The sequence below is a fragment of the Pleurodeles waltl genome, chromosome 4_2 (assembly GCF_031143425.1).
Source record: "Pleurodeles waltl isolate 20211129_DDA chromosome 4_2, aPleWal1.hap1.20221129, whole genome shotgun sequence".
Classification (NCBI taxonomy): Eukaryota; Metazoa; Chordata; class Amphibia; order Caudata; family Salamandridae; genus Pleurodeles; species Pleurodeles waltl.
In genome coordinates this window covers 187,484,400-187,511,353 of record NC_090443.1, presented here as the reverse complement: position 1 = coordinate 187,511,353, position 26,954 = coordinate 187,484,400, and the positions used below count along the sequence as shown (strand labels likewise).

General features: G+C 45.1%; 1 protein-coding gene across 15 annotated transcripts in view; it reads right to left on the bottom strand.

Moving 5' to 3' along the window:
* The window catches only part of DUSP12 (dual specificity phosphatase 12), a 696,805-nt gene that overhangs the window by 201,811 nt on the left and 468,040 nt on the right, over nucleotides 1–26,954 (bottom strand). Inside the window, exon 7 of one of the 15 annotated variants that reach the window (XM_069231056.1) lies at nucleotides 2,672–3,081. The exons of the other annotated variants lie outside the window; for them this stretch is intronic. Coding sequence (XP_069087157.1) covers nucleotides 2,937–3,081 — 145 coding nt within the window. The 3' untranslated portion in view covers nucleotides 2,672–2,936. Of the gene's footprint in view, nucleotides 1–2,671; nucleotides 3,082–26,954 lie in introns of those variants that run through there. 15 annotated transcript variants of the gene reach the window in all.

Sequence of the window (26,954 nt, the reverse complement as noted above, 5' to 3'; positions counted from 1 at the left end):
CCTAGGAGTGACCACCGGGGCTTTAACGGGTTCCTTGAAAATATCAGGAGCCGGCTTGAGCATCCCTTTCTGCACTGGGAGGTACTGCATAGAACGCTAGGAGGACGAAAGGGTTTCTATCAAGAAATCCTCCTCTACGGCACCTTATGCATTTCAATCTTGTGTAAAGATTCTGCCCTGCTCAGGACCTTGTGGTAAGGGTTGGTGTCATCGGGCGGTGAGGGGTAGGTGGATAAAGGTAGGGGTCCATATCCCTGGCAGAGTCTATAACAAATTCATCCCAGGGATCTTTCCGCAGATGCAGGTTATAGGGGTACCCTAGACCATGCACCTCAAATCCTGAGTGTGGTGACAAATGAGGAGAGAGAATGGGGGATCAGCAGGTTGGAGGGGGGTGGCTGAGGAAGAGAAGAGGTGGACAAGGCAATACCCGAGGGCTGGTTGCCTTGTCGTGTCTTCTCCTGCTCTTTGGCTGTGGAAGCAGGTCCAGGGCTTGCTCAAAGGTGAGTTTGCGTTTGGACCCGTTCTTGGACGGTGTAGGTGCCTGAACAAGGATGTGTCCAGTGTGTGGGTAAATCACAATGTGATGCTGACAGGCATTAAGTTCTTCTTGCAACTGCTGAAAAACATTGCGGATGAAGCAGATCTCAACTTGGAGTGTTTCAGTGGCGGCATCTGTGTCGTCGGAGCCAAGCAAGACTTTGATACCCAAGACCCCGGCTGCAACGGGTGCCTAAAAGAAACTGCTGGTGCCGAGAGGGCAGGCTGTGCAGAGAGGCTCAGCTTCAGGATCTTTTTGGAGCTGAGCTGAAGCTGGGCGTGGTGACAAATGTGCACTTGGTGCTGACCAAGGCCAAGAGAAAGGGCAAAACAGAACCATGTCAGCCTGGACCCCTGGCCCTGCAGAAGGGAGTGCTTAGAGTGCGATCGGTGCCGGGAAGAGGCAGGAGGGGAGGTGGGTCAGTATTCCCAGCCAGTTGATCAGAAGACAAGTTCTCTATTTCCAGGTCAGAACCTGAGCTGGGTTCTCGGCGGCTGATGGCTCCCGCTGGGTCTTGCCCTGGGTGCCAAAGTAGTCCAGTGTATTGTTGCTACTCTTCTGTAACATTTTGATACATCGAGCTTAATGGCAGTGAAAGGTTTTCATCAAACAAAAGGAGCAGGAGGCCCAGTCATGCCCCGAGGAGAGGCAGAGGTTGCAGACCTGCTGTAGATCGGCTCAGGTGCATTTGGCATGATACCAAGGATAATAGCGGAACATCAGCCATTCCCTCACACACGAGAAAAGACAGGGAAGACCCCAAAGGACATGACCCGAAGTGGACGAATCACATTCACCCTAATCTGGGTAAGTAGACACACCTTGACTAAAAAAGGGTAACGCACCGAAGGACAATACAGACGAAAGGCAAAGAAGCCGAGAAGGCTAGAAGAGGTTCCCCGCAACAGAGTCGATCAGGAGCTCAATAACACACGTCCTAACCCGAAGGCAGAAAAAACACTATCTAACATTGGAGCCCATGTCAAGGAATAAGTAGAGTATGTATAAGCATGTGTGCCTACAGCCATACATGCCTCAAATACATTTTGAGGAGAATAAACAAAGCTTTGGATAAGTAGTTTTAATTGACACATGCTTTAGAATGCACAACTCTGATTCATCACACTTTTTTTTTTCTTTTTTTTTTTTTTTTTACATCTTCAACAGTTTTTATTAAACGCCCCTAGGCAAAGTTTTGGTGTGCTACTCCTGGTACATGGTCTGCCCATGCATGTAAATATTGCTCTACTAAGCTGGTGTTCAGATGGTACCCCAGTCCCAGGGTGCACTGCCTGAAATGTCGGCCCATCAGCCATTGTATTTCAAAAAGCAATCTTATTTTACACATTTGTTTCTCCATTTTAATCCATCTTCTTCAGTGTTATTCCCATTGTGCAAAAAATTAAACTGTAATTTCCACGTCTTCTAGAAATATTTATTATAATATGATGACTCCAAGATGCAGATGACAGTACTGATGATGTCCGTAATCATTAAAACCCAATGCATTTTGGGACAAATCCCTTCCTCAGGGGTAACTAAAGTATGAAAATATAAAAAAAGTCAGTTCAGAATAACGCCAGAGGACATGTTTCCAACACAAAATGAAGACAAAATTGTAAAACCATTTTCATTCAAAAGTTCAAAATGCTACATGTACCAAATAATATTTTTACTTGCGGGCTTCCCCTCAACAAAATGTCGATCTCTGCTATCTTTAAAACCCAAATCAAGCACAGAACCAAAATGAAATGAAATATCCTCTGATGTTCATGGGTTTGAAGCATATATAAAGAAAATTGTTATTTTTCTAAATTGGTCTCAGATTTATTCTTTTAGAGTGTGTCTCATTTATTGCCTCTGTGAGAACAGCAAATGCTTAGAACTACCCTCTGATAAGCCTAACTACTCGCCCACACAACCACAAAATAGAGTATTAGTCCTATCTACTTTTGCCTCTGCAATACCAAGTGGGGATTCACTAGACTCTCTGCACAGTGCACTTCATTTTAGCGCACTATATAGAGAGCCAGCTTCCTACAGATGTGGTTGTAACAGAAGAATTAATGTAGATTTTCCTAGTGTTAATGACGGAAAGTCTTAATTTTATTAAAGACACGGAGGCGAGTATTATGCCTTCTTTTCTTGCTTTATTTAAAACAGCAGCAAAAAAGAAAAACTACAAATCCCATGAGCGTGGTGAATACCAGCCAATGGGAAACAAACAATAGTCCATAACCAATAACCAATGGATAACCACTTGAACCCTTATGACGTAACTGGACTACGAACAGCCCTCTTTTCTTGCGCTAAAATCAGCTGTTACGAAACAAAGGAAATATAGCTGCCAAAATTAACAGGGCCATGATGAAAGACAACAACTCAGTACAAAAGTTCATGAGACCAGGAAACTGCTGATGAAGGGAAGCACACTGATGATCCGCCAAACAGAGCAGAGGATATGGAGAAAGCGCTGACGATGACGATCCCTCCGAACCATAGGAAATTGGTTTAAGTGGAAGGTTGAACCGCCGATGGCACTAAAGGGAGGGAAGATAAATAAAGAACAGTAGTTATCAGGAAAACAACGGGTGGGATAATACTCGCCTCCGTGTCTTTAATAAAATTAAGACTTTCCGTCATTAACACTAGGAAAATCTACATTTTATGACAAGACCGGAGGCTCTTATTATGCATGTTTAAAGCGAATTAATAACATTCATAATCGTATTATCAATTGGTTTACAATAAAATACTTTAAACACATTGTCATTGGACCAATCTGCAGATCTAAGAATGTCCTCCAGACGGGAACCCGCCCAGAAAGCTTTAGACGCCATTGCACCCCTGGAAGAATGGGCTCCAAATATGGAAGTGTCAATGCCAGCCAAAGACATAATCCACTTGACCCAACGAGCCAAAGTAGCTGCGGATACGGGCTTGTGAGGTTTTTGAAAGGAAATGAGCAATTGGGAGGAAGAGGACGTTCTTAGATGTGCAGTCATATTCTCATATGCTTTCAAACATTGTGCTACACACAATTTGGGATGATTAGGGAAATAAGGGTAAAACACAGATTGCAAGTTAGTTTTTGTTCTTCTAGAAATAGTAAATAATACTCCCGAAGGAGTAAACTGACGAGAAGAAATATCTAAAGCTTTGACATCAGAAATACGTTTAAGTGATACTAGGCACAATAACATGGCAAGTTTAGCCGATAACATCTTTAAAGAAAGAGCCGAGTTATCGGGCCAGGAAAGAAAGAAATTCAGTACAATGTTAACATCCCACAAAGTTCTATATTTGGGAAGAGGAGGATTAGAAAATTTTACTCCCTTTAAAAGTCGGCAAACAAGCGGGTGTTCTCCCGCTGGTCTTCCATTGATGAAACAGTGATTCGATGAGATGGCGGACCTGTACAGATTAATAGTACGGAACGCTTTGCCCTTGCTAGCCTCTGCTGCAAGGAAATTCACTAGGAAAGTAACATCTGCTGAAAGGGGATCGATGTGTTTTCCCAAACACCAGCTGTGCCATAAAGACCAGGCTGACTTGTATGCATTCCTAGTGCCGGGGGCCCAGGACTGTTTGATATATTCCGAAGCTTGTGACGAAATGCAAGGGAAAGACTGGAAATTCCCGAAATTTTCCAGGCTGACAGGGCAAGAAGGTTGTCGATAATGAGGTTGTGAGGTCGTTGAAGGGGATCTAGAAGAAGATCCGGGAAAGAAGGAATGAGAAAAGGAAAATCTATTGCTAGTTCCAGAAGAGTTGGAAACCAAATTTGGGATTGCCAAAAAGGAACGATAAGAATTAAGGTAGCTTGTTGACGTCGGGCTTGGGCAAGAACTCTGCTGATCATAACGAAGGGAGGGAAAGCATACGAAAGGAACTTGGACCAGTCCTGAAGGAAAGCATCGCAGGCCAGAGCTGAGGGGTCCGGTCTCCAACTGTAAAAATGGGGAAGTTGTGTGTTGAGTCGTGACGCGAATAAATCTATCCCCATGGGACCCCATCTGTTTTGGAGAAATTGGAAAATTGCGGGGTGAAGCTTCCAGTCGCTTGAATCGTGAAGATGACGTGAATGCCAGTCGGCGATGGAGTTTAGAGATCCTGGAAGATACTCTGCTTGGACTGAGATTTGATTTGCGAGACAAAACTCCCAAAAACTTTTGGCCAGTTCTGCTAAGGGTTTGGATTTCGTACCCCCTAGATGGTTGATATAGCGGACCGCGGAAATGTTGTCCATCCTTAAAAGAATAGCGCAGCGTACCCTGTTCTTTGCTAGGCTTCTTATCGCAAAGGAGCCTGCAAGCATCTCTAAACAGTTGATATGCAATTTGGACTCCTTCGCAGACCATGGACCTCCAGTCGAGATTGGTCCACATCGGGCCCCCCAACCTGTTAGGCTTGCATCGGATTCTAATACAAGATCTGGGGCTGATGGAAAGATAGTCCTTCCGTTCCATGCATTTAAATGGTCTATCCACCATTGCAGTTCTATGCGGGAATCGTGATCTAGGGGAATAACATCTGCGTAAGAAAGCCCTCTGCGGAGATGTTGAATCTTTAACCTTTGGAGAGCTCTGTAATGCAAAGGGCCTGGAAAAATGGCTTGAATGGACGAGGAGAGGAGACCGACGACCCGGGCAAGGGTTCTCAGGGAAATGGAAGCATGACGAAGAATTTGAAGAATCTCTGACTTTATGGACTTGATTTTTGCAGAAGGAAGAAGCAACGTGGCCGAAACTGAATTTATAAGGAAACCTAAGAATTCTATAGTTTGGGTAGGAAGAAGAATAGATTTCTCTTTGTTTATGATGAAGCCAAGGTCTGTCAAAAGAGAACAAGTGAGGTTGAGATGGGACGAGAGGAGATGAGGGGATTGATTCATGAGAATTATATCGTCTAGGTAAATAAGGAGTCCGACTCCTTGTGCTCTGAGGTGTGCAGTCACTGGCTTCATGAGCTTGGTGAAACACCATGGAGCTGACGACAGACCGAAAGGAAGAGATGTAAAGTGATAAAATTGGTCTAGCCACTGAAACTGAAGAAACTTCCTGTGTTCCGGGTGAATTGGAACTACCAGGTAAGCGTCCTGTAAATCCAAACGAACCATCCAGTCGTTTTGAAGAAGAGAATCTCTGAGATGGAGAATGGTTTCCATCTTGAAGTGGCGATAAACCACAAATTGATTGAACGACTTGAGATTGATCACCGGCCTCATTTTCTTGTTCTTCTTCTGAACTAAGAAAATGGAACTGGTGAAGCCTAGCGGATGAGGAAAAGTGGAGGCAATAGCTCTTTTTTGAAGGAGTATCTGAACTTCTGAGGAAATAAGAGCGGACATATCTGTAGAAAACCGTGGAAGAGATGGAGTCCCTGATTGTATTGGAGTGGAATAGAATTCCATTGTGTAACCTCGAACAGTATTGAGAACCCAAGGGTCTGAAGAAATCATTAGCCAATTTGGGAGAAAATGACAAAGCCGACCGCCCACATGGACGGAAGACGGAAAAGGAATTACCTGACTGGGTGGCATTTCTGTTGTTCCTGAAGCCTCTGTAACGGAAACCTCTGGTTCGTTGTGGATAAAACTGGGGCCTGAAGTCTTGGTAAGAAGAATTGTAGGATTGGTTACCACGGGAGCCTTGGTTGTAATATGAACGGCCGGCAAAGCGGCTCCTGCCTCTGCCGGCCCTGTTGAAAACCCGTTGGTGGAACATTTTCTTTAAGGATTGTTGCGCCTTGTCGATTGACGTAAAAGTGGCCACGTACTTGCCTAGTTCCTTGATAAAGTTATTGCCGAAAAGGCAACCTTCTGTGTTGGAAAGCGCTTGAAGTGAAGCCAAATGGACTAACTTGGGATCCAGTTTGAGCAAAATTCCTTTGCGGCGTTCTTGCGAAATCGCAGCATTTGCATTGCCTAACAGACATACAGCTCTTTGGACCCACAGCGAAAGTTCTTCGGGATCCATCGTGGAACCATCGATTCTGGCGGACTCCGCCATGTCAAAAATACGTGTGAGTGGTCCAATGATGTCTAATAATTTGTCTTGGCAAGAAGACCAGGCTTTATCTACCCCTTTCCTGGGGTCCTGGCCAAATTTAGTGAAAAAGGTGAGGATGGGTTGGTCGATAGAGGGAGTAACGGATGCCTTATGCTCTAGAGAGGGCCGAGGACACTCGGATTTAAGTTTGGAACGAGTTTGTTTATCTAAAGGACAAAATAACTTGGTTGAAATGTATTCTCCAACGTGAGGAGCCGGAAACCATTCAGTTGAGTTGGGATGCAATATGAACGAGGGGTCAAACATAGGCAAACCTTCCGAGTCTAGCAGAGGAGTAATATTATCAGAAGACGTTTTAATTCTTTTAGGAGCAGGGGCCGAGTCACAATCGTCCTGATCAGATGGGTCAACATCTGAGTTCACATCTGGAACCTCGTCATCTGTGTCTGGAATGGAGGTGATGACTACAGGAGTCGAAATGTTCTTGGATTTTGTCTTGCGTTTTTCAGCAATGCTCTCCGTGACTCTTTTCTCCTTAATTGGAGCCTTTTGAGGAGCCGCGTCCTCTGCCATGGGTGAGGGAACCTCACAAACTTTCTGCGCCAATTTATGAGAAGTAAGTGAAGGGCGCTGTCTGCATTCCCCTGCAGACTGGGCATTAAATGTATTATTAAACATTTTTAAAACGGAAGATTCCAGTGTCTTTGACAAATTATTCATTGAATTATTCACAGCTTGTTGAACTGTATTTTGAATAAAATGACTGATGTCTTGCTTAATAGCAGAAACCTCCTCAGGATCCTCCTGATGTGAGGTTGAACTGCCTGAATCCATGTTTGGAGCAAACTGGTTAATAAGGGGTTAATGAAAAAGGAAATGGAAACTAAGCCACAGCTCCGCCCCAGGGCGTGTTTAACTCTGCCTACTGAAATCCCTGATAACGACGGCAGGACTGGAAGGGGATGACGTTTCCGGAAAACTACTTGAGAAACGGTATGAATTTCCAACGTAGGAGCGGCGGTGAGCGAGGCAAACGCTGTGCGAATAACAGGAGGCAAAACGAGATAGAACCGTTCCTCGCGCGTCGTCGAGATAATGGCGCGCAGCGAGAAACGGTTAAATCCGTTAAATGAAATTAGCGCGCGCCGGAGAGCGTGAAGGCACCACTGAAATGCGGCAACATGCCGACTAGGACAGACATGAAGTTAGTATCAAGTAAACATTACGCCGTGCGCATTAACCGTGAAAGTATTATACAATGTAAGAGAAAATAAAAAGTCGACTTAACTGGATTACGAGCAGCAAGAAAAGAGGGCTGTTCGTAGTCCAGCAAGGGTTCAAGTGGTTATCCATTGGTTATTGGTTATGGACTATTGTTTGTTTCCCATTGGCTGGTATTCACCACGCTCATGGGATTTGTAGTTTTTCTTTTTTGCTGCTGTTTTAAATAAAGCAAGAAAAGAAGGCATAATAAGAGCCTCCGGTCTTGTCATAAAATGCAAATACACTTGACATGATTTCATAATGTCAATTATTAGTGTAGTTAATAATGTAATAGTTAGGCCACATTTTCATGTAAGACTTTTTTTTAATAGAATAAATAAAGTTTCTGATATGCTGTTCATCTTGCTCCTGTTTATTTTCCACCTTCCAATCAGAGCACGCTGAGAGTCTTCTCCCTCAGTTTCTGCGAAGCATCCTGTGTTATGACGTAAACAGTGTTTGTATTAGAAAACATGTATTGTGAATGAAACTTGCAATCATTTACCAGATGTATTATTTGGAAGGATTTTGGCTAGAAGTTCTGATGCAGGCATGTAGAACACCACAATTCTATGAGCTACTGTTTGAGAAATGTTTCAAAAATATGTTGTACATCTCCGGAGAGAAGTTGCTGAGGTAGCCAGTGGAAGATTTCTCTTGCCTTAAGAAATGGCTTAGCGTTAAGCTGTTTTAATTACATGGCTGTTTTTGATTTGCCAATGTGATTTAACAATGATCATGCCATGCAGAATCTGTTGGTGTTTTTTTTTTAAATTGTTCTGCATACATTTTGTATGAAGAACACCTGGTCTTAAAGGTTCAGGGGTGACTTCTCACTTTCCTCCCATAACTGTCCGATTACTCTGAGACACTCTTTTTCTCCCTTACGAAGCCGTCAGTACTCTTTATGAGTTTGACACTTAAAATCTGGAGCCACATCATTGCCTAAATAGGGATTCAATAATGGTTTTATGATTGTGTTCTGTATTTGAGCCTTCATTTCAAGCTATGAATTTTTCTGTATCGTTTATATTAACATTTCTGTAATAAATATTTTAAAACGGTGATCTAGAATCCATTTATCAAATAGACCCTGTTTATTATTTTGAGATCTACTCTGCTAAATTATTGAGTTATTGATGGGAATGGTAGTCTCTTGCCACTAGATCAAAGACAGATACCGGAGCTGACCTGCCTAAGGAAAAAATCGGCTGCATAAGGTAACGCGGTTCGGCTTTGACAAGAGTAAGGGGAAATGGGTCAACCAACTTTAGCCACTGGCTGAGTTCATTATATGTGATGACATTCTGTACTTTCATAGGGAGCACATCCACACATAATTAGCCTACTTCAGATCTAGGAGCAGCTATGGCAACGTGCATTTGAGAGCACAAAATATATTTGCTTTTAGTCATTATCTTTTTTTTGGTTTGACAACGGCTCAGCAGCCCCCTCAACAATACATTTTTTTTAAAACCATGAAAAAAGGCATTGACAAGGACAAACTGCTTCCAGTCAACACCATTCCCAATGGCTTTGTTAATGTTTGTTTAATTTATGGAATTATGGGTTTACCCTCAAAAAAGTCCTCCCTTGAAGATTTCTCTCATGATGTTCAATTTCACACATTTTCCAGTTTAGCTTATTTTTTCTTTTCGCTTAATAATTTCAAATTTGTTACAGAAAGCAGTTAATACAAAAGACAAAAAAGGGCATATATTAAAAGGGTATATAATATTGACATGCAAAAGAGACAGTAGCACAGAGTAGTGCATATAAAAGTTCAGAAATGATTACAGATTATTAGCCAAGAATATGTAAACAGAAACAAAAACACTTATGAATAAACTAAAAGTGTTTCTTGTACAGACAGGGGTTAACTCTATACCTCCGCATTTATCCTTTCCCTTTCGTTGCTCCCACACCCCTTAAAGGAAAACATAGGCCTGATTAAGCCTTGTTAAATATAGTTAAGCATTACTATGGGCCTCCTCCCCTCCCCTGTACTTTTATCTATTGCATTTCCCATCCCCACTCAAATACTCCATAAGTAACTACATATGCCATTTTAACCGCTTGGGTGCCCCAGACGAGCTGGTCTCGCCCTCGGCACCAGGCAACCCCCCCCCCTCCCCTGACCCACCTGTGGCATCTGATGAGGTCAGTGCGCTTTCGCACGCTGACCTCATCAAAGGCCTTCCCCCTGGCGCTGGAAGCTCAGCAAAAGCATTTCTCCTCCGATCACGTGGAGGGGGCAGAGAGGCATGAAAGGAGAGGAAAGGCTTTTCCTCTCCTTTCATGTCTCTCTGAGCATTTCTGCTGCCCTATGCGATCAGGCAGCAGAAATGCACACTAGACACCAGTGATTTCTTTTTCTTATTTCCATTAAGGGGAGCAGCCCCTTGGGCAAGGGCCGCTCCTCAGGGGCGCAAATTATTACTAGGCCATTTCTGCAAATCCATTAGACACCAGGGATCATTTTATTTATTGTTTTTTTTAAATGTTTTGGTCGCTCCGGGTGTGGAGGACGTGGGGGCGGGGGGGGTTGTGCGGCCATTCAGAAACCACTTGACACCAGGTATTATTATTTATTTTTTTACTTTCTTTTTTTTATGTTTGGGGAGCGACCGGGGGGGCAAATTATTTTTAGGCCATTTCTGCCCCCCTGGGGTGGGGGGTTATAAACCACAAGACACCGGCAAAATATTTTTAGGCCTTTTCTATAATTAGGGCGATCTGCCCCCTGGGGGGCAGAAACCTCTAGACACCAGGGATATATATATTTTCTTTATTTACTTTATGTTTTTATGTATGGGGAGCGACCCCTTAGACAAGGGTCGCTCCTCTGAGGGGTAAATTGTATTTAGGCCATTTCTGCCCCCCCCCCCCCGCCCACCAGAGACCACGGAAGATTTATTTTTCAAAATAAGAGGTTGGGGGTATGGCCATACCCCAAATAAATGGGGCCAAAGTTGTTCTGCCCACCAATGGGCAGATTGGGCAATTACCCCCGATCCACACCCGGGGGGACAGAAAGTCTACTAGATGCCAGGGAATAAAAGAAATAAAAGAAAATAGTGGGGTGGTGGTTACCAACCAGTATGGGCCTGGTTATGTCCCCACACAAACTGAATGGGCTAATGGTCTTTCAGCTCTCCCCCGCACACTAAAACATCTTATCCCATGGCAAGCAAGAGGCTATTTGATTATTTTTGTTTTTTGTTTTACATTTGGGCCATGTGAGCTTGGTAACTCTCAAAATCGTCCCACTTGGAATGGTGAGGGGCTGCACTTTTTTTTTTTTTACTTTGGGACGCTGCCATGTAGAAAAATCCACAAGACCTAGACACATCTGAAAACTAAACATCTAGTTGATTCCAGGGTGGTGTGCTTCACATGCACCCAGCACAATTTCCTTATCCACAATGCCCTACAAACCTGCAACTTTGCTGGAAAGCACACATTTTCCCCACATTTTTGTGATGGAACCTTCCAGAATCTGCAGGAATCCATAAAAATTCCTACCACCCAGCATTGTCTCATCTATACCGATAACATTTCTGCTGCACTTGTCAGCCTAAAAATGTTTTTTTTCTTCTTCAAACTGCCCTTTTGGACCCACTTTGGTTCCCCCTCAATTTCGACGTGTTTTTGTCACAAACACTTGGCCCACCTACACAAGTGAGGTGGTATTTTTACCGGGAGACTGAGGGGAACGTAGGGTGGTAGGAAATTTGTCCCAGTGCTGTGAACCCACACAGAAATGTAGGAAAAATGTGATTTTCGTAGCTAAATTTGAGATTTGCTGAGGATTCTGAGTAAGAAAACATTGGGGGATCCACGCAAGTCACACCTCCTTTGACTCCCTCGAGTTTCTAGTTTTCAGAAATGTCTGGATTTGGTAGGTTTCCCTATATGGCTGCTGGGCCCAGGACCAAAAACGCAGATGCGCCCCCCCCCAACCGCAAAAACAAGTAGTTTTCTATTTGATAATTTTGATGTGTCCAGATACTGTTTTGGGGCATTTCCTGTTGCGAGCACAAGGCCTACCCACACAAGTGAGGTACCATTTTTATCAGGAGACTTGGGGGAACGCTGGGTGGAAGGAAATTTGTGGCTCCTCTCAAATTCCAGAACTTTCTGGCACCAAAATGTGAGGAAAAGGTGTTTTTTAGCCACATTTTGAGGTTAGCAAAGGATTCTGGGTAACAGAACCTGGTGAGAGCCCCACAAGTCACCCCGTCTTGGATTCCCCTAGGTCTCTAGTTTTAAAAAATGCACAGGTTTGGTAGGTTTCCCTAGGTGCCAGCTGAGCTAGAGGCCCAAATCCACAGGTAGGCACTTTGCAAAAAACACCTGTTTTCTTTGAGAAAATGTGATGGGTCCACTTTGTATTTTGGGGGATTTCCTGCCGCGGGCACTAGGCCTACTCACACACGTGAGGTACCTTTTTTAACTGGAGACTTGGAGGAACGCTCAGTGGAAGGAAATTTGTGGCTCCTCTCAGATTCCAGAACTTTCTGTCACTGAAATGTGAGGGAAAAGTGTTTTTTAGCCAAATTTTGAGGTTTGCAAAGGATTCTGGGTAACAGAACCTGGTGAAAGCCCCACAAGTCAGCCAGTCTTGGATTCCCCTAGGTCTCTAGTTTTTTTAAATGCACAGGTTTGGTAGGTTTCCCTAGGTGCCGGCTGAGCTAGAGGCCAAAATCCACAGGTAGGCACTTTGCAAAAAACACCTCTGTTTTCTTTGGGAAAATGTGATGTGTCTGTAGGAGGCTGGCCTGGCTTGTAGTGGGTACCAGAGGTACTTACACCTTGGGCCAGGTCCAGTTTCCCTTATTAGTGTAGAAGAGGTGTTTCTAGCAGCTTAGGCTGATAGAAGGTAGCTATGGCAGAGCAGCTTAGGCTTAACTAGGAGACATGCAAAGCTCCTACTATACCACTGGTGTCATATGCACAATATCATAAGAAAACACAATACACAGATATACTAAAAATAAAGGTACTTTATTTTTATGACAATATGCCAAAAGTATCTCAGTGAATACCCTCAGTATCAGGATGCCAAATATACACAAGATATATGTACAGAATACCAAAATTATGCAGTAATAGCAAAAGGAAGTAATGCAAGCAGTGTAAAGTTACAATAGATTGCAATAGGAGCACATATGTATAGGGGCAACACAATATACTCCAAAAGTGGAATGCAAACCACGAATGGACCCCAAACCTATGTGAGCTTGTAGAAGGTCGCTGGGACTGTAAGAAAACAGTGAGGGTTAGAAAAATAGCCCACCCCAAGACCCTGTAAGGTAGGTGTAAAGTGCACCTACAACCCCCAGAGAGCACAGAAGTCGTGATAGGGGGATTCTGCAAGGAAAACCAATATATCAATGCAACAACAGTGGATTTCCTGACCTGAGTACCTGTAAGACAAGGAGACCAAGTCCAAGAGTCGCAACAGTGTCGAGAGTGGGCAGGGGCCCAGGAAATGCCAGCTGAGGGTGCAAGGAAGCTGCCACTGGATGGAAGAAGCTTGGTCTTTTGCAAGAACGAAGAGGACTAAGAACTTCCCCTTTGGAGGATGGATGTCCCACGTCGTGAAGAAGCTTGCAGAGGTGTTCCCACGCAGAAAGACCGCAAAAAAGCCTTGCTAGCTGCAAGGGTCGCAGTTAGGGTTTTTGGATGCTGCTGTGGCCCAGGAGGGACCAGGATGTCGCCACTTGGATGAGGAGACAGAGGGGGCGCCCAGCAAGTCAGGGAGCCCTCACAGAAGCAGGCAGCACCCGCAGAAGTACCGGAACAGGCACTTAGAAGAGGAGTGAACCAGAGTCCACCCGAAGTCAGAAAAGGGAGTCCCACGACGCCGGAGGACAACTCAGGAGGTTGTGCACTGCAGGTTAGAGTGGTGGGGACCCAGGCTTGGCTGTGCACGAAGGAAATCCTGGAAGAGTGCACAGGAGCCGGAGCAGCTGCAAATCACACGGTACCCAGTAATGCAGTCTAGCGTGGGGAGGCAAGGACTTACCTCCACCAAACTTGGACTGAAGAGTCACTGGACTGTGGGAGTCACTTGGACAGAGTTGCTGAGTTCCATGGACCACGCTCGTCGTGCTGAGAGGGGACCCAGAGGACCGGTGATGCAGTCTTTTGTTGCCTGTGGTTGCAGGGGGAAGATTCCGTCAACCCACAGGAGATTTCTTCAGAGTTCCTGGTGCAAGAAGGAGGCAGGCTACCCCCAGAGCATGCACCACCAGGAAACAGGCAAGAAAGCCGGCAGGATGAAGCGATACAAGGTTGCAGTAGTCGTCTTTGCTACTTTGTTGCGGTTTTGCAGGCGTCCTGAGCAGTCAGCGGTCGATCCTTTGTCAGAAGGTGAAGAGGGAGATGCAGAGGAACTCTGATGAGCTCTTGCATTCGGTATCTGAAGAATTCCCCAAAGCAGAGACCCTAAATAGCCAGAAAAGGAGGCTGAAAGCACAAACAAATCATAAAAATGGGGTATGTCCCAGTAAAATGCCAAATTTGAGTTGAAAAATTGGGTTTTCTGATTCAAGTCTGCCTGTTCCTGAAAGCTGGGAAGCTGGAGATTTTAGGACTGCAAACCCTTTGCTGATGCCAATTTCAGGGAAAAAAACACAAGCCTTCTTCTGCAGCTCTTTTTTTCCCATTTTTTTTTTTTACGAAATGTTCACTGTATTTTGGCACATTTCTTGGTCTCCTTCAGGGGAACCCACAAAGTCTGGGTGCCTCTAGAATCCCTAGGATGTTGGGAAATAAGGACGCAAATTTGGCGTGGGTAGCTTATGCGGACAAAATGTTATGAGGGCCTAAGCGCGCCCTGCCACAAACAGCCAAAAAAAAGCCTGGCACCTGAGGGGGGAAAGGCCTGGCAGCGAAGGTTTTAAAAAGAAAAGTGTGTTTTATATAGTTGGGTGCCACCTGCCCTATCCTGTATAACTGTTCTCCTTCCGTGTACTACAATAAATAAGACTTTCCGCCAAACAATCAACGCTGGAGTATGAGTTGTTTTGAAATGTCCACTTTTAGCTATTTCTGTGTTCTGAAACCAACGAGGTGTCTCTCTTCTGGTACTTTTAGCTTATTTTACACTGAAATGTTCTGAGCAGGAATTTCGAATATTGAACTGTAGTTTGTTCTGCAATAGCTCGCAAACTGCTTTCGCCTTGTTTACCTGTTACAGCTCAGACAGACCTGCTTTCACCAGAATTCCAGTTTTAAAGTAGTCAGTTTTTTAGGTCAGCGGGTTTATTTCTTGCTTTTGAATGTATTCTGTAATTTTTTTTAGCACAGCATTGATTGTTTCTTGGTGGGTGAGGGTAAAGGCAGAATGGTGAAAGAACAGAAAGGTGGGCCAATTTTCGAAGGTTTCTTTGTGAGGGAGAACCTCCTGCCACCTCTGATCCCATGGCACCTCTTGAAAAAGCTCTGATTACTCACAATGCTAACTTCCTTTGTGACCCATGGGACTGGCTGCAACTGTATTATTTGAAAGATAGACGTATTGGCATCAACAGATTTCTTAGCAGTGCATAAGGTTGCATCTGTCAGTGTACATAACAAACCCAAAGTCACAATCATGATTAGCAGAATTGTATTCCGGCAAAGTATACCTTCATCTGCGGATACTTTGTTATAAACTTGTAGTTTAGTGGTAGGGGTTGTAAATTAGTAGTGTCAGGATACTGGTATGTGTTTACCCATTTATCAAAATACTGAACATCAACAAGGTCATATCTTTGTGGATATTTGCAAAGCTTCTGTAAATACTAACCAAAAATCAATTTGTTTATTTACGAGTGCCAAACTTGTCGTAATTTTGCACGGTGTTGTTAAAAAAAAAAAAAAAAAAAAAAGAAATTAAAAAAAGGAAAATAAATGCGCTATTTACCTTTGGTAATTATATTTCTGATGGATATTCGAACTGCAGATTCCATACCTTATTACTATCCTTCAGGTGTAGTACTCCTTTGCGCCGCCAATAGGTGCTGTCACAGCTGTACGCTAAAGGCTTTCTACTCTAGAAATGACAAGCAAAGCCGTATATAAGTGCCACCCAGGCGTACCGATGTCAGTTGCTTTCTAGGCTGTCTGCGCCAATAGATGCACAGCCTATCTGCAAACAGCATGAACAGTGTTCCTATCTCTAGTTTTTAGATGTAAAAAAAGACCAGATCACAGTATCCGGGTGAAGTGTTGGTGGTAGCGTCAGTAAGATAGAGTATACATCAGACAAACTGTTTCCGAAAGCAAGTAACATGTGCTTCAGAAGGATACTTCTAACTGCATATTCCTCACATTGTGAATAGATTCCTCAGCAGAAACTCCCAAGATGATGAGTCTGTGATCCGACGGGGACTAATAAGTACAGGAGTGAGCAAAATGTTCCTCTCAACAGATCCCAATGTCGAGGCATCAGTGCTTCATGGATGTTTGTCTTGAAGTCTATGTACCCCGCCCTACAAATATCCAGGAGAGGCACTCTGTGTGCTAATGCAGTGGTAGCAGCTTGGGTCCTGGTGGAGTGAACACGCAAGCCTTCTGGAGGCAGCTTCTTAGTAAGTGCATTGCACACTTTCATGCAGAGAACGATCCATTGAGAGAGTGTCTGTTTTTGCACAGCCTTGTCCTTCTTTCTCACGAAATGCCCAAAAAGGCTGATCGTCCACTCGATGTAAAAGCGTATGTTCTCCTAAGGTCCAAACAATGCACTCTCTCATTTCCCACTTAGAGGGATGAGGTAGAGCAAAGAATGCAAGAAGGGTGACAGACTGCCAGGCATGAAAAGGATTGGTTTCTTTCAGCAGAAAAGAAGGCCGGATACTCAACACAAACCTATCTGGGGAAAAAACATGGTATAGGTGGGTTGACATAAAGAGCCTGCAGCGCCCATGGCTAGGGCCCAGTCATTTCCGATTTACTTCTGAACTCAGCCAGGAGAGGCAGTGGCGAGAAGGCCTACAGGAATTCCACGTCCATTCTAGATGTAAGGCGTCTCCAAGAGAAAGCTGCTGTGGAATCTCAAATACAAAAAAATGCCAACATTGCAAGTTCTCTGCTGTGGTGAAAAGATAGAGCCACGTTCTACCCATTGCTAGAAGATCCCCTGTGCCATCTCAAGGCACTACTGCCTTTCGTCACCCCCTGCGGGTGTGTTTGCCCTTCCTGACATTTAAAGAACCTGCCAGCTGATTTACCACCAGAAACATGAGTTTGCAGTTTACCCAATTTCCAGAGGTGCAGAGCCTCCTAACAGGCACAAAGATCCACCATGCCCTTACTGGTGCAGTACGACATCGCTACGGTGTTGTCTATGAGCAACTACACCAGGCATCCTCTGTTGGTAGATGGGAAGGTCTTCAACGCCAAGCAAATTGCTCTGATTTCCACCAGACGGCAGAGAGAAATGGGAGGGCATAGCCTGATGGACAATTTGGAGGACCACTTGTCTGAAGTGATGGCCTACCACCCTGGCAAGAAATATCGGATTTTGCCACTGAAAATGTGGCTGTGGGCCTGCAAGGCCACACTTAAGTGGTTTTATGGCTGCAGTTACAGGATGGCAGGAAACTGAGCTGCATGTTGTCCCTGCTGTCCTGCGTGTGAGAAAACCGGCTCCGGCTCCTAAAGAGCAGAAAGGCCTGATGGGCTGGTGGAGGAGTTTAGTGAAATGGAAAATATCTCTTGTAGTCACAAAGAGGGCAAAGGTGCTGATGGAATTGTCTTGTGGGAGCTGGAAGACCCTAGGAGAGTGCTGTGGCACTCCGTTCCTTGATTCAAACCAAGGCAGAATCTGGTTTCTCACCAAAAAGGCAAGAGCCATCAAACAGCATATGCATTAAGGACATCTGGACACCAACGGAAAGCCCTGTAGAATTCATCTAGGAGTGGCGGCGAAGGGCCACACGAGAGCCCACCAATCCAGACATATGACAAACTTTGCTGCACTGCAACAGTCTTGAACGGTCTGAGAGAGGAACGCCCGGAATAGCTGGTAAAACCTGTGCCATGATATCCCAAAGGGCAGGAGACTAGTGACCTAGTAGACAAGTGGCATTCACAGACCTTAGGATCAAACATGTAGAAGAGAAAAGCAGTGTCCGAAATGTCTATTCTTTTTGATTTGTAATCAGGTGGACTGTTAGGAAAAGCACTAGGATCGATTTTGTTGGTGTATGCCTGTACTACCAAGCTCTCTGCCGTGGGTGTAGAGTGAGAACGGCCAGGTCCCCTGGTGCAGGATGAAAAGGACCCTTAATTTGTTTATTAAGAGATGGACCTAAACATGGCTTTAACCTACAGCCCAAAAGGGATTTGTAAGGAATTCATGAAATTTTAACAGAGGGTCTGAAAGAGCCTGGACAGGTAGGACTACCTCAATCCATTAGTCTTCACTTCCCTTTTGGAGAGCTGTAAATATATAACTTCTGCTGCTCTTTGCATATTAATAACGAAAAAAGCACTTCCTCCTTGATAGAACCAGGGGAGGACACAAGGCCAGTATTTAGGAAATTATCCAGCTCACTGGCATCTTGAGGTTTCTCATACCAGTTTTCGTTATCATATTGGGAAACAGAGTTGTGCCCTTCATTATAGTTATACTTGTCGAGTCAGCACTAGAAAGATTGTGTAAAGTCAGGGAACTACCATGTGATGGGTAGTAGCGTCCATGCATGCAAGTCGGAGCCGGGCGCGATTTCGGTCAACGTCATGGGGGATTCTGCTCAGAGTCAGATAGCACGATGGGCTGTACATCCGCCTCAGGCGTCGATGTGAAAGGAACCAGTGCATGGGATGTTGTCAGAACTCAAGTCGGGACTGGGGGCTGAAGAACTCTACCTGCTTAAATGTCACCAACTGACAATGGAAATATAGGGTGCATCGGGGCCAAACTCTGAAACATATTCAAAGGACACAGAAGCGAGACCGCAGACTCAGCGATGCCCTTGAGCGCACTCTGGAGCCTGAAAGTGGCCGAAAGGGACAATTACAGCTTCAACGACTCCTGTTTTTTCTTGGACTACCTGAAGACTTTGACCATGATGATCTACTGTGGGAACAACTTTGGGAACGGAACCTTCTTTTTGAATTCTACTGGTTGAAGTGTGGAGATATGTCATGTTTGGCAACGTAAACTCTGGCCACACACTCTCCCTTATGGCCTTTGGGTTCATATGGACATAGTTGTCACAGGCCTTGGAGTCATGCTCTGACCCCAAGCACCATAAAAAGACTTAGCAAGGGTCTATCATAGACATCTAGTTGTGATTCACATCTGAAGGCATAGAGAGAAAGCAACTCACAACATCAAGCCTTCGCTTGTCACTTCTGGAACAGACTGACATAGATGTGGAGCCGTAAGACGCCACCTATTGGTGGGGAAGTACTGCTTTCGAAGTTTTTAGATCCAGTTTGAGGCCTGAGAAATATCAATGAAGTACAAACTCTGCAGGTAGAAATATCCATTAGACGGTCTCATTTTTCCATAGAGTTACATATGAAAATACTCTAAACATGCTTTTCTTGATGGAGACAAAATATATGAACAATAATTAACAGTCCATTTGCAGTTAACTTAAACTCAAAGATGTTCTGCTAGCACTTTAGACAAGACTGGAAATCTAATATGTATGCGTTTTTTAATTTTGATGAACCCATAAAAAAAACAGAGTAACTTCAAGCACAAGTGTAACCACTTCAGTGCTCATAACAAAATGGTTCCATAATGAGCAGCAGTGGGCGTGTCCTGAGGACGGAATCATTCTGTCCTTGCACCAACCTGTGTGGGAAGAGTGGCGCTCCTCCCAGGGGCAGCCCACTTTCACCCCCCAACAGGGGATGGCAGAGGAAGCTCCTGGCGATCTGATGACATCAGCATGCGAGTGGCGCGTCAACATCATTTTGGTAAGTCCCTCCCCCAGAGGGGGTGGGGGGTTGAGGGTTGACTTTCCCCTTGCGTCTGTAGACAGTGGATTCCTGCTCCTCCACGATCGCGGGTGGGGCCACAATTGTGGAGCAGGAATGCATACCACTTGGCCACCAGGAATGTTTTTCCTGATTGTTGGGGGAGTGACCCCTTAGGGAAGGGTCGCATCCCTGGGGGCATTATGTGTCTGTGTTTTGGTCCACCTGGGGGCTGATTCGGCCACTTTTAGGCTGATCATCCCCCAGTGGGCTGAAATCCACTAGAAGCCAGGGTTTATTAACTTTGGTGATTATTGTGGGAAGCGACCCCTTGGGCAAGAGTTGCTCTCCTAGGAAGGCATTTTTTTAAAATTTATTCTCCCCCTCCCAGAGGGCAGATCGGCCACTTTTAAGATGATCTGCCATCTGGGGAGGGGGGCAGAAGGCACTAGACTCCAGGGATTACAATTTCATTTGTTGGGGAGTGGCCCCTTGGGCAAGGGTCTCTCCCCTTTTTGGGGAAATGGTTTAGCGATCTTCTGCCTCCCGGGGCAGATCGGTCATATGTTTAAGTCTATCTGCCCCTTGGGGGCTGGGGCGGTGAGAGGGCAGAAAGCCACTAGACACCAAGGATATTTTTTACCTATATTTCAGAGAGCAGCCCCTTTAGCAAGGGTTGCTCCTCTTGTTTGGGGGATGTATTGGGGGCAGATTGGCCTTTTTTTAGGGGAGCAGAAATCCACTAGATCGGGGAAAGTTTCTGTAAGTGTGTGAGAATGAAAATGTCACTTACCCAGTGTACATCTGTTCGTGGCATTAGTCGCTGCAGATTCACATGTTGTGCATAGCCCGCCATCTGGTGTTGGGTCGGAGTGTTACAAGTTGTTTTTCTTCGAAGAAGTCTTTCGAGTCACGAGACCGAGGGACTCCTCCTCTTTTGCTTCCATTGCGCATGGGCGTCGACTCCATCTTCGATTGTTTTCCCCGCAGAGGGTGAGGTAGGAGTTTGTGTGTGTTAGTAATAGTGCCCATGCAATGGAGTGAATAAGTATGTACCAATTAAGGTTTAAGTAATATATTTACAAATGTACAAAGTTGAAGATAACTTCCAAACGGCTACAGGCTCCCGGGGAGGCGGGTGGGCACATGTGAATCTGCAGCGACTAATGCCACGAACAGATGTACACTGGGTAAGTGACATTTTCAGTTCGATGGCATGTGTAGCTGCAGATACACATGTTGTGCATAGACTAGTAAGCAGTTATCTCCCCAAAAGCGGTGGCTCAGCCTGTAGGAGTGGAAGTAGTCTGAAATAAAGTTCTTAGTACGGCTTGACCTACTGTGGCTTGTTGTGCGGATAGCACGTCTACACAGTAGTGCTTAGTAAATGTGTGAGGCGTAGACCATGTGGCTGCCTTACATATCTCGTGCATTGGAATATTTCCTAGAAAGGCCATGCTAGCGCCTTTCTTTCAGGTTGAGTGTGCCCTTGGTGTAATGGGCAGCTCCCTTTTTGCTTTAAGGTAGCAGATTTGGATGCACTTAACTATCCATCTGGCTATACCCTGTTTTGATATTGGGTTTCCTGTATGAGGTTTTTGGAATGCAATAAACGGTTGTTTTGTTTTTCTGATTTCTTTTGTTCTGTCAATGTAGTACATTAGTGCTCTTCTGATGTCTAATGTATGTAGTGCCCTTTCAGCTACCGAGTCTGGCTGTGGGAAGAACACTGGTAGTTCTACCGTTTGATTTAAGTGGAACGGTGAAATAACCTTTGGTAGAAATTTAGGATTGGTTCTTAGGACTACCTTATTTTTGTGTATTTGGATATAAGGTTCTTGTATTGTAAACGCCTGAATTTCACTTACTCTTCTTAGAGATGTGATGGCGATGAGAAATGCAACTTTCCAGGTTAGGAATTGTATTTCGCAAGAATGCATGGGTTCAAAAGGTAGACCCATGAGTCTCGTTAAGACGATGTTGAGGTTCCATGAAGGAACGGGTGGTGTCCTTGGTGGTATAATTCTTTTGAGGCCTTCCATAAACGCTTTAATGACAGGTATCCTAAATAGTGAAGTTGAATGGGTAATCTGCAGGTATGCAGATATTGCTGCGAGGTGTATTTTAATGGAAGAGAAGGCCAGGTTCGATTTTTGTAAGTGTAGTAAGTAACCCACTACATCCTTTGGAGATGTGTGTAATGGTTGAATTTGATTATTATGGCAGTAGCAAACAAACCTTTTCCATTTGCTTGCATAGCAGTGTCTAGTGGATGGTCTTCTAGCTTGCTTTATGACTTCCATACATTCTTGGGTGAGGTTTAAGTGTCCGAATTCTAGGATTTCAGGAGCCAGATTGCTAGATTCAGCGATGCTGGGTTTGGATGCCTGATCTGTTGTTTGTGTTGTGTTAACAGATCTGGCCTGTTGGGTAACTTGACGTGGGGTACTACTGATAGGTCTAGCAGTGTTGTGTACCAAGGTTGCCTTGCCCATGTTGGTGCTATCAGTATGAGTTTGAGTTTGTTTTGACTCAATTTGTTTACTAGATATGGAAGGAGAGGGAGAGGGGGAAAAGCGTACGCAAATATCCCTGACCAGTTCATCCATAGGGCATTGCCTTGAGACTGCCTGTGGGGGTATCTGGATGCGAAGTTTTGGCATTTTGCGTTCTCCTTTGTTGCAAATAAGTCTATTTGAGGTGTTCCCCAAATTTTGAAGTAAGTGTTTAGAATTTGGGGGTGAATTTCCCATTCGTGGACCTGTTGGTGATCTCGAGAGAGATTGTCTGCAAGTTGATTCTGTATCCCTGGAATAAACTGTGCTATTAGGCGAATGTGGTTGTGAATTGCCCATTGCCATCTTTTTTGTGCCAGGAGGCACAGCTGTGTCGAGTGTGTCCCCCCCTGTTTGTTTAGATAATACATTGTTGTCATGTTGTCTGTTTTGACAAGAATGTACTTGTGGGTTATGATGGGTTGGAATGCTTTTAACGCTAGGAAAACTGCTAGCAGTTCGAGGTGATTTATATGCAGCTTTGTTTGATGTACGTCCCATTGTCCTTGGATGCTGTGTTGATTGAGGTGTACTCCCCACCCTGTCATGGAAGCATCTGTTGTTATCACGTATTGTGGCACTGGGTCTTGGAAAGGCCGCCCTTTGTTTAAATTTATACTGTTCCACCATAGAAGCGAGATGTATGTTTGGCGGTCTATCAACACCAGATCTAGAAGGTGACCCTGTGCTTGTGACCATTGTGATGCTAGGCACTGTTGTAAGGGCCTCATGTGCAGTCTTGCGTTCGGGACAATGGCTATGCATGAGGACATCATGCCTAGGAGTTGTAATACCATCTTTGCCTGTATTTTTTGTGTTGGATACATGGTTTGTATAACTTTTAGGAAATTTTGAACCCTTTGTGGACTTGGAGTGGCTATTCCCCTTGTTGTGTCTATTGTTGCTCCTAGGTATTGCTGTACTTTGCACAGCAGAATGTGTGATTTTGCATAGTTGACGGAGAAACCGAGTTTGTAGAGGGTTTGTATGACCTGATCTGTGTGGTGTGAACACTTTGTCAGTGAGTTGGTCTTGATTAGCCAATCGTCTAGATACGGGAATACGTGTATTTGCTGCCTTCTGATGTGTGCAGCTACTACTGCTAGGCATTTTGTAAAGACTCTTGGTGCGGTTGTTTTACCGAACGGCAATACTTTGAATTGGTAATGTATTCCTTTGAATACGAACCTTAGGTATTTCCTGTGCGAGGGATGTACCGGTATGTGGAAGTACGCGTCTTTGAGATCTAAGGTTGTCATGTAGTCTTGTTGCTTTAGCAATGGTAACACTTCTTGTAGCGTGACCATGTGAAAGTGTTCTGATTTGATGTAGGTGTTTAGTGTTCTGAGATCTAGGATTGGTCTCAGTGTTTTGTCCTTTTTTGGTATTAGAAAGTACAGGGAGTAAACTCCTGTGTTTATTTGTGTACCTGGTACCAGTTCTATTGCGTTCTTTTGCAGTAATGCTTGAACTTCTATTTCTAGAAGGTCTGAATGCTGTTTTGATATATTCTGTGTTTTCGGTGGTATATTTGGAGGGATTTGGAGAAATTTTATGCAATAACCATGTTGGATAATTGCTAAGACCCAGGTGTCTGTTGTTATTTCCTCCCAAGATTGGTAATACTGACTTATTCTTCCCCCCACTGGTGTTGTGTGGAGGGGATGAGTGACCTGTGAGTCACTGTTTGGTTGCAGGTGTTTTTGGGCTTTGAAATTTTCCCCTGTTTCTAGGGAATTATCCTCCTCTGTACTGGCCCCGAAAGCCTCCCCTTTGGTACTGTCCCTGGTAGGTAGACGGTGTTGAATGTGAGGTACTGGCTTGTGTGGCTTGACCCCGAAACCCCCCTCTGAAGGTTGTTTTGCGGAAGGTGCCGAAAGTGCCTCTGCCCTGCGGGGAATAGAGTGCGCCCATGGCCTTGGCAGTGTCAGTGTCCTTTTTTAGCTTCTCAATTGCCGTGTCCACTTCGGGTCCGAACAATTGTTGCTCATTGAATGGCATATTGAGCACCGCTTGCTGTATCTCCGGTTTAAAGCAAGATGTTCGTAACCAAGCGTGCCTTCTTATGGTTACTGCTGTGTTAATTGTTCTTGCAGCTGTGTCCGCTGCATCCATAGAGGAGCGTATTTGGTTATTGGAGATGTTTTGTCCCTCCTCAACCACCTGTTTCGCCCTCTTTTGTAAATCTTTGGGTAGATGCTCGATGAGGTGCTGCATCTCGTCCCAATGGGCTCTGTCATATCGCGCTAGGAGCGCTTGAGAGTTTGCGATGCGCCACTGGTTTGCAGCTTGTACTGCGACCCTTTTTCCGGCTGCGTCGAACTTGCGGCTTTCTTTATCCGGAGGTGGTGCATCGCCTGATGTGTGAGAGTTGGCTCTCTTGCGAGCTGCCCCCACTACAACTGAATCTGGTGGCAGTTGTGAGGTGATGAAAGCAGGGTCTGTGGGCGGTGCTTTATATTTCTTCTCCACCCTTGGTGTTATTGCTCTACTCTTGACAGGCTCTTTGAAGATTTGCTTTGCGTGCCTTAGCATTCCTGGGAGCATAGGCAGGCTCTGGTAGGTGCTATGGGTGGAGGAGAGGGTGTTGAAAAGGAAGTCATCCTCGACAGGTTCCGAGTGTAGCGACACGTTATGGAACTCTGCTGCCCTAGCTACCACCTGTGAATACGCTGTGCTGTCCTCTGGTGGTGAGGGCTTGGTAGGATACGCCTCAGGACTGTTGTCTGACACTGGGGCGTAGTATAGGTCCCAAGCGTCCTGGTCATCCTGGCTCATGGTGGTGTGAGCCGGTGAGTGTGACGGAGTCTGTGCCGGTGATATGCAAGTTACAGGTGGAGGAGAGGGTGGCGGAGTTACCTTCTTCACCACTTTTGTTTGTGGTGCTTGTTCCTGTGTTTGGAACTCAAGTCTCCTTTTTCTCCTAATAGGGGGAAGGGTGCTGATCTTCCCTGTTCCACTCTGTATGAAGATCCGCTTTTGAGTGTGGTCTACTCCAATGGACTGTAACTCTTCCTCGAATCTATGTTTGCGCAATTGAGAGGACAGTGATTGCTCTTTTGAATATGAGCTTGTAGTTGGCTCGGTTGCCGGTCGTTTCGGCACCGAAACTATGTCCTTACTCGTTTTCGGCTCCGAGGCGACTTTCCTCTTTTTTGGAGTCGAAACTTCTCGGCGCCGATCTTCCTCGGTGCCGCTGTCTCTGCGTCGAGCAGCTTCGGCTCCGCTGTCTCGGCGTCGATCTTTGTTGGCAGCACTTTCTCGGTCCCGAGATTGCTGCGTGCCTGTGTCTCGACCCGAGTCGGACGATCTCGGCACTAGTTCGGCCTTTTTCGGTGCCGATGGGCGGTCACCGACTTTAAGGGTTGAGCCATGGCCTGTTGGCAGTGGCGTCCCCTGGGCCGTGTCTGTTTTCTTGTGTGCTGGCTTCGACGTCTTACTCACTGTTTCGTGGACGTCGAATTCCTCCGAGTCCGATTCATGGATAGAGAAGGCTTCCTCTTCTTCTCCTTGTTCCTCGAACTCTCGGTGTCCTGTCGGCGTGGACGCCATCTGTAATCTTCTGGCTCGCCGGTCACGGAGCGTTTTTCGGGATCGAAACGCACGACAGGCCTCACAAGTTTCTTCCTTGTGCTCGGGCGACAGGCACAGGTTACAGACCAAATGTTGGTCTGTATATGGGTATTTGTTGTGGCATTTAGGACAGAATCGGAACGGGGTCCGTTCCATCAGCCTCGCTGTTACGCGCGGTCGGGCCGACCAGGCCCCGACGGGGGATCGAAATTACCCCGAAGGGCTACCGGAGCTCTTCACGATTCGATTCGGTGTCGATTCTATCTCAGCCGATCCCGAACGCAACAATACCGATGCAATTTTCCGAATTTTTAACTATCTTTCCGTTCCGAAACCCGGAGCGAAAAGGAACACGTCCGAACCCGATGGCGGAAAGAAAACAATCGAAGATGGAGTCGACGCCCATGCGCAATGGAAGCAAAAGAGGAGGAGTCCCTCGGTCTCGTGACTCGAAAGACTTCTTCGAAGAAAAACAACTTGTAACACTCCGACCCAACACCAGATGGCGGGCTATGCACAACATGTGTATCTGCAGCTACACATGCCATTGAACCTGGAGTTTAGCTGCATGTGTGGGCTTGTGCATGGACTGGCGCTGAGCGTGGAATGAAGTGTGGCTGGCATTTGAAAGGTGACTTCATATTGTTTTATATTGTTAACTGTTTTATTTCTTGTCATTATTTTTATAGTAATGTTTTATTTCTCCTTCGTTCTAGTGCAAATGTTTTCTTTTCCTTTGCTGCTTGAAGTTTCAACACTTGTGATCTGCAGTTGCATGTGTTTGGTAAGAAAAAGGTTTTTGTACTGTTTACTCCAAATGAATATCCTTGTCCTGCATGAATATATATTTTCTTATAAATGCTGTAATGCTGTACGAATACAGCAAATTTAGCTTATTTGATTGTATGTGAAATTATCTTTGGGTTTGTTCTCAATGTGTATTATGTTGTTTTATAATTTTCTTTTGTTTTTCCTTCCTAATGGGATATTGTTGGTGCTTGCTGTGTCTGTGCATAGTAGGTGCTGGTGAGTCTCACTGTCTTTGGCAAGTGAGTGATATTGCTTTTAGAGTATATAGGTTTT